The sequence below is a fragment of the Bison bison genome, unplaced genomic scaffold, assembly GCF_000754665.1.
Source record: "Bison bison bison isolate TAMUID 2011002044 unplaced genomic scaffold, Bison_UMD1.0 scf7180017864180, whole genome shotgun sequence".
Lineage (NCBI taxonomy): Eukaryota > Metazoa > Chordata > Mammalia > Artiodactyla > Bovidae > Bison > Bison bison.
Window position 1 is genome coordinate 16,000,027 of NW_011494752.1, and position 7,498 is coordinate 16,007,524.

The window sequence follows — 7,498 nt, forward strand, 5'->3', positions numbered from 1 at the left end:
CGCAGAGGGCTGTGCTGGCCAGCTTTCTCCCCAGGCCTCTCAGCCTCTTCTGCAGTGCCCACATCTGAGCCCTGAAAAAGCTCCTGGGCCACGTGGTCCCCGATGCTGCACACGTTGCTGATGAGGATGCTGGCATCAGGGGGTGCCAGACTTCGCTCTCCTTCTGGCCCAAGTGGTCCCCCAAAGCCATTGGGCAGAGTACAAGAGAGGAGACCTGCAAAGCAGGAGAAACAGGATGGAGGCAAGAAACTCGCTCACATCAAAGAACAATGGGAAGAGTAAATGAGGCACGCAAATTATAAGACCACGAGGAGGAGGAACGGAAACAAAATCTACCAGTGCAAATACTAAAGAATGAAAACCCTAAAGCATGAAATACTTATGTTCAAGAGGTTATAAGAGACAGAGAGGAAGAGTTATTACAGGCATACCTCAGAGATATTGCAGGTTTGCTTCCAGACCACTACAATAAAGCAAATATTGTAATAAACTGAGTCATACAAATTTGGGGGTTTCCTGGTGCATATAAAACTTACCTTTACTATACTATAATTAAGTGTACAACATTATATCCAAAAAGTTAATTTAAAAATACTTTATTACACATGAAAAGATGCTCAACATCACCAATCATCAGAGAACTGCACATCAAAACTAAAATGAGGTATCACCTCACACTGATCAGAATGGCCACCATCAAAAAGTCTACAAACGAGGACTTCCCTGGTAGTACAGTGGATAAGAATCCACCTGCCAATGTGATCCTTGGTCAGAGAAGAGTCCACATGACACAGAGCAACTAAGCCCGTGTGTCTAGACCCTGTGCTCCACAACAGGAGAAGCCACCACAACGAAGAAGAGCCCCCCCGTCTCGACAACTAGAGAAAGCCCATGCACAGCAACAAAGACCCAGCACAGTCAAAAAAATAAATAAACCCCTCTGTCTTCTTAAAAAGAAAAGTCTAGAAACAACGTTGGAGAGGTGTGGAGAAAAGGGAACCCTCCTACACTGTTGGTGGGAATGTAAGGTGGTAAAATCACTACGGAGAACAGTATGGAGGTTCCTTAACTAAAAACAGCAACTACCTGGTGACCCAGCAGTCCCAGTCCTGGGAATACATCTGGAGAAAACCCTAATCTGAAGGGTTTGCACCCTGATGTTCACTGCAGTGCTATTTACAACAGCCAAGACATGGAAACAACCTAAACGTTCGTCAACGGATGAATGGATAAAGAAGACGCGGCCCATGTAAACACCAGCATGTTGCTCAGCCATAAAATAAAGAATGAAAAAGCTCCCATTTACAGCAACGTGGATGGACCTAGAGATTATCATACTAAGTGAAGTCAGAGAGAAACAAACCACTATCACGTGTATGTGGAACCTGATTTTTAAAAAAAGATAAACTTATTTACAAATCAGAAACCAACTTATAGAAATATTGAAAACAAACTTATAGTTACCAAAGGAGAAATGTGGAGGGGAAGGATAAATCAGGAGCTTGGGATGAACATATACACACTACTATATATAATATAGGACTTAGTATATATAGCACAGGGTATTCTACTCAATATTCTGTGATCACCTGCATAAGAATCTAAAAGAGAATGAATACATGTACAACTGAATCACTTTGCTGTACACCTGAAACTAACACAACACTGTAAATCAACTATATTCCAATAAAATAAAAATATTTTTAAAAAACCTCATTGCTAAAAATGCTATCATCTGAGCCTTCAGTGAGCAGTAATCTTTTCAGGAGTGGAGGCAATGAAATATTTCAAGAATTACCAAAATGTGACACAGACATGCTACTGAGCAAATACTGTTGGAAAAATGGCACTGATAAGACTTGCTCTACTCAGTGTTGCCACAGACCTTCAATTTGTAAAAAATGCAATGTCTCTGGAGTACAATAAAGTGAAGCACAATGAAATGAGGTATGCGTGTACTCAAAAACAGAAGGAAAGCAAGAAAACATTAGGTTTCAGAGAGATGTAAATTTCAAAGATATTTCTCATAATGCCTCGCATACTAGCATAGTACCTGGTATACAGCAAAGACTCAATAAATAATCAAATAATTAATAAAGACAGAGCCTGATGTTGTTTAGTTGGGGTTCTCCAAAAGAGAAACATTCTGAGTGAGAATGTCACACACAACTGTCCAGGTGACGTACTCCTCTACCCAGAGAGGTCCATCCCACCACTCTAAGAATGAGATGTACATGCATGGGGCACTCACCCTCAGAGGCCAAATGAAGAGAGAGTTCAAGCAGACATGACTGGCTTTTCTAAACCATGATTCCCTCTCTCATCTATGCACAGGGCACCTACTTAGGAATCCTGTTTCCAGGCCTTGACTCTCTTCCCAGTCTTAGTTCCTGCTCCGAGTGGGGCTTAAAACATTGCACAACTGTTCTGCAACATCTCTCTTTGCCCTCCTACTTTCCTTAGACCCAGCTCTTATCACAGCAAGAGACTCCTGGTCTCCCAGGATCTTAGCCCTCTCCACCCTCTCCTCTGCCCCATTCCCACCTTACCAGAGTCAGGGCCCAGAGGAGACTTTGGAGTCCACCTTAATCCATCTTCCTCCATGGGGGCCCCAGAGGGCACTGGTGGAGACCCTCTCACCCCATCCTCAGCCATGAGAGCACCTAACAGACTCAGCCGGGGTGGAGGTGGTCCCCGGGGGGAGTCAAAACGACAGCAGGGGGATGGCACCTGTGGTGTCACAGCCCCTTCCCGGGGTGAAAGATGGTTCTTGGGGTGTGCGAGGTTCCGCCGCCGGCCCCGGTGGCGCCCCCAAAGCTTCCAGTGGAATGTCAGCGAGGTGCTTTTTGAGTAGAGCAGCATCCGGAAGGCTCTCATAGCTCTGCGCCGGCGCTGTGAACAGGTTTTCCGATGAGTAGGGCGGGGAGGGCGAGGCCTCTGGGAAGCTCCCAGCTGACCCCATCTGGGAGGCAGCCTCCAAGCTGCCACTTCCTCCTCCTCATCTTCATCTTCGTCGTCCTCTTCTTCCTCCTCCTCTTCACTAGCTGAGGCATCAAAAGAGGGCCGAGGGACAGGGAGGCGTCTGGTTGGCACTGTGGTCCCTGACCCAGGGTCTGGCCCAAACCCTCCACCTGATTTGAGTCGGGGTTTAGGGGGTGGGGGCCAACGAAGACGCTCCCGCCTGGGACTTGAAAAAGCTGGGGCTATGCCGGGTCCAGGAGGCTCAGGCCCCCAAGACCCAGTCCCTTGTATAGTCTCTTTCATCTTCCAATAGCCTGGAAAACAAAAGTTGGGAGTGTCAGAATCCAAACATCCTACACCCCAGATCCCACCTCTCTTTCTCAGCATGCGTCTTCTGCAATCAGACACAAATAAACTACTGAAAAGAGAGATTTCAAGCAGACATGACTGGCTTTTCTAAACCAGCACTCCCTTTCCTTAGACCCAGCTCTTAACACAGCAAGAGACTCCTGCTCTCCCAGAATCTTAGCCCTCCCCACCCCCTCTTCTGCCCACTCCTAACTTCAGATCTTCCTTATAGTTAACATGGTCCACAAGCTGCCCTTTAGAGTCTGAGGCAAGGAAGAATGGCTAAGCAGCAGGCCTCAGGGCTCCTATTTCTCAGATCCCCACATCAAGCCTAGTATTTTCAGGCTCCACTTCTCTACTTGAATACCACCAGGGGCTTCCCTGGTAGCTCAGACGGTAAAGAATCCGCCTACAATGCAGGAGACCTAAGTTCTATTCCTGAGTCAGGAAATCTCCTGGAGAAGGAAACGGCAACCCACTCCAGTATTCTTTTGCCTGGAGAATTCCATGAACAGAGGAGCCTGGCGGGCTACAGTCCACGGGGTAGCAAAGAGTCGGACACGACTGAGCACTAACACAAGTCTATTGGCACAAGGGATATCCTAATTGAGAGCTAACAAGGGAAATGGCTCAGTACGGGAATACTGACATGGTACAGAGATACGTGAGAACACAACTTCCGCCGGGAATCCGTAAACGAGAGTGAGAAGAGAATTCTCCATCACCGTGGAATGACTGGGGCATGCTCGGGTCGTCTCAGGAGGGAATGGGGATACGAGGGCTACGGTTCAGGTCATAGAATCTAATGAGAAGGGAAGGATTTTAGAGGAAACTGAAAGAGAACCGGATGGCGCTTAAGGAGCCGAGTCAAGGCGCGCTGAGACGGAACTCAGCCGAGCCAGGTTGGCCCAGCCCCCTTCCTGCTCCGTCCTGGGGACCAGAATACGTCCCAGCACCGGTGTGGTCCTACAGGCTCGGGAGACTCCGCGTGCAAGGGCCTTAGAAAGCCCCTTCGAGGGCCTCCTGGGCCCCCATTAGGTGGGAATGGGGTCCAGAAATGGGAGAGGCCGTGGCAGAGCTGGGGGGAGGGGAGGGGGCGTCCTCACCCAGAGCGGGGAAGCCGGGCGGACAGGCCCGAGGACGGGCGTCTCCGGCCTCAGGCTTCCCGGCTCATCTCTCCGGCGGCGGCGGCCCCACCACTTCTGCTGTCTTCAGGCGCAGCCGTCTCAATTTAGGATTCCAACGCTTCTGGGCCGCGCGCCGCGCCGCCCCACCGTGGCCGCCTCTTGCTCTGCTTCAGCCTCCACCTCCACCACCTCCCCCTCCTCCTTCCCCTCCCTCTAGCCCCAGGCCCACCGGCCGCGGTGGCGCACAATTAGTGCGTCACACCCGGCGAAGAGCGCCGGCGGGGCCACCACGCGCCTAGCCCCGCCTACCCGAGAGCGTAGACGCCCCGGGACCGTCAAGCCCACAAGCCCCACGCAGGGATGCGCCTGCGCACACCCGCTGAACCCGAGCTGCGCCGGGCAGCCGCTCCATTAGTTCTTTTGCGCCTGCGTGTCCTGTGCCGATCTTCCGCCCTCCGCTCCCGCGCTGTGTATCCTGGTGTTCCACGCACCACGGCCTGAACTGGGGGCCCTGACACGTGGGTCCAGTGAAGCGCGTCGGAAGAGGGCTGGGAGGTCCCGGTGCGTGGACGGGGCTGAGGCACAGCAGTGGGGGAAATGGATCCAAGATCTTATTTATTCTTTATTTTTAAATTTTAGGCAAGGCTTGCGCAGAAAGGAGAGATCAGAGGAGTGAGTCAGGATCAGGACTGGGGTGTAAGATTTAGCCAAGGCGACCCGGCCTGCCGGGCCACGATAGTGGACAGAGTGAAGGCAAAACTTGGGACCTGAAGAGTTATGGTGTGGCTTAAAGGGGGCCGTCGTCATCCGGCACCCTCTGCAGACCGGCGCCTAACAACACCTCTGGAGATAGTGATGGAAACTGGAGCCCAGTAGATGGAGAGAGCGAAGTGAGGATGGGGCTTCTTGTGGGGTGGAGAGGCAGAGGGTACCTCAGAACCAGGAGTTTGAGCGGAGGAAGAACTCGTGGACATTTGCCAACAGGATGGTTGTCTCAAACCGCCGCTAGATGGTGGTGCTGTTCTGGAAGCATTCCAGTGGGACCCAGAGCAAGTCTAGACAAAGCCTGGCATTTCCCACCCCCACCCCTACCCGACTCCCTCAAGAATTTGGGGCTGGATGGAGAATAAGAAGAAGCTATTCTACCTCTTTAATATCCGTGAATTCAAAGTCCTGGGGGTGAGGGTGGGAAGAAGGGAGAGTCATGAGCTGTCAAACCTGGGGGCAGAGGCAGGCCTCTGTTCCTGACTGTTCCCTGTCCTTTGTCTAATCAGCTCTTGGCCATCTCCAAAGTGTACCCACCCTGGTCTTCCAAGCTCAGAACTACCTTTTACAACACAGTCACAGTTTCACAAGCCCCAGGAAGGTTCCATGTGGAGAGAGGCTAAGTTTGGCCCTCGCCCGAGGGATTACAACACTCAAGATATCCCCCTGGTGTAAATGGAAGACACCTGAGAAAGGGGAGAAAACAGATGCTCAGTGAAGCACAGCCATACAGATAATCTGATTGTTTCCCCTCCCTTATCCAGCTCAACCTTATGTTTGCCTCCTGTAAGGACTAAGGCATTCTGTCCTTCATTCCTCACCTCCGCTTCTATACCCCAGCTTCCAAGCCCCTGCCATAGCTCCCCCACTGGTGCCCCAGGTCAGGGATCTGCTCCCCTCACATGCACATTCCACTGCCCACCCACCTCTCACCTGCACTGTAGCAGCTGTTGTAGGCCCAGTCAGGGTTGGAGGGCATGCTTTGTATGCATCGGAATAGAGTCTCCTGCCTTCCTTGTCCCTCCCGAGATACCATCTGACCCATGGTGAAAGTCTCATCATGAAACAGGACCTGACAGGGAAGGGAGGGGATGCTAAAGAAAGTGGGCTGGCATGGCTCGGGTCCGGACAGCCTCAGGAGCCCTGACAAAGGAGCCGAGGAAAGAAGAAGGGCCCTCTAAGTGGGGTATAAATAGGGGTTGAGAAACCTCAGTGCTGGGGTACAAGGCTTTGGGAAAAGACCTCCAGGCCCTCAGGTGAGGCTCGGGATATTTGGGGTTACCTGGCTGTACAGCAGATAAACTCCAGCATCCCAGACTCGAACAACATATCCTTGGGCCTCCAAGCCTCGCCCACGCTGGAGAGCTGGTTGCCACATCACTTCTGTCACATCAGAGTCCTCTGGAGGCAAAGAATGTGGCAGTGAGGATTTCTGTGCACACTCAGACACTTATTCTCTAAGGTTCTCTTTGGCCAATGTGCCAATCCCACACTTCCTAGATCTTGCCCCCCACCCCAAAGCCGTGATTGGAAATAGTGCTCACCCTTGGAGGTAATGTTAATGGGAACGAGATGCAGAACTGAGCGCTTCTCTGGGGAGAGAGAGAGATCTCAGCAGTTGCGAGGCTGTCAGCCCTCCGCCCTCGCCCTGGCTCAGGGTTGCAGTCTCCAGATCCCCCTGCTGTGGATCACCTCCCACCCCTGCTGCACCCCGGAGGCCTCACTCTTATGTTTACGGGTGAGCACTGCTCTCCTTCTCCGGGATCTCTCCCCATTCTCCCGGCCTTCTGTGCCATCAGGGCTCTGCTCATGGAAAGAGGGTCAGGGTTAGGCTAAGATGCAAGGGTCCCAGAAAGCCTTTCCCCAGCCCTACCCCCCACCTCCCACCTACCCCAGGAATGCCTCACATCTCTCCTGCACCTTTCCCCAGCAACCTGAGTCTGGGTACTGGCTCTCCTCCAGAATCTGTTAGGTATGAGAAGCATTAATCTTTAACAATTTCCTTTCCTGGAATGGTTGCTCCCTTGACCTCTAAACCCTGGGACCCTCTCTTGCACCCATTCCAAACTTTGCCGACCAAGCAGCTAGAACCGAGAGACCCAGAGACCGCCCTGCCACGCATCCTTTTCTGCCAGACATGCTTCTTCCCTCACTCACCTGCTCCTGGAGATTCAGCCACGGATTCCCTTCTCCCTTCTCGGAGGGCCCTCCATTCCTCTGCAGCCGGGTCACCTCTCTCCTTAAGGTCTGCAGCTCGGTTTGTTGGGTCAGCAGAACCATGGCGCAAGCCACAGCCC

The 7,498-nt window shown here is 52.0% G+C and overlaps 2 protein-coding genes across 2 annotated transcripts in view; both read right to left on the bottom strand.

The window, feature by feature from the left end:
- The window catches only part of SENP3 (SUMO1/sentrin/SMT3 specific peptidase 3), a 9,538-nt gene extending 4,787 nt beyond the window's left edge, over window positions 1–4,751 (bottom strand). Inside the window, exons 1-3 of the mRNA XM_010843090.1 lie at window positions 4,416–4,751; window positions 2,550–3,275; window positions 11–214 (exon numbers count right to left, since the gene is read on the bottom strand). Of these exons, the coding sequence (XP_010841392.1) occupies window positions 11–214; window positions 2,550–3,264 (919 nt within the window). The 5' untranslated portion in view covers window positions 3,265–3,275; window positions 4,416–4,751. The remainder of the gene's footprint in view (window positions 1–10; window positions 215–2,549; window positions 3,276–4,415) is intronic.
- Window positions 4,752–5,038: 287 nt separating this feature from the next.
- TNFSF13 (tumor necrosis factor (ligand) superfamily, member 13) overlaps window positions 5,039–7,498 on the bottom strand; it is a 3,628-nt gene continuing 1,168 nt past the window's right edge. Inside the window, exons 2-7 of the mRNA XM_010843213.1 lie at window positions 7,359–7,496; window positions 6,926–7,004; window positions 6,746–6,793; window positions 6,484–6,602; window positions 6,135–6,273; window positions 5,039–5,887 (exon numbers count right to left, since the gene is read on the bottom strand). Of these exons, the coding sequence (XP_010841515.1) occupies window positions 5,778–5,887; window positions 6,135–6,273; window positions 6,484–6,602; window positions 6,746–6,793; window positions 6,926–7,004; window positions 7,359–7,496 (633 nt within the window). The 3' untranslated portion in view covers window positions 5,039–5,777. The remainder of the gene's footprint in view (window positions 5,888–6,134; window positions 6,274–6,483; window positions 6,603–6,745; window positions 6,794–6,925; window positions 7,005–7,358; window positions 7,497–7,498) is intronic.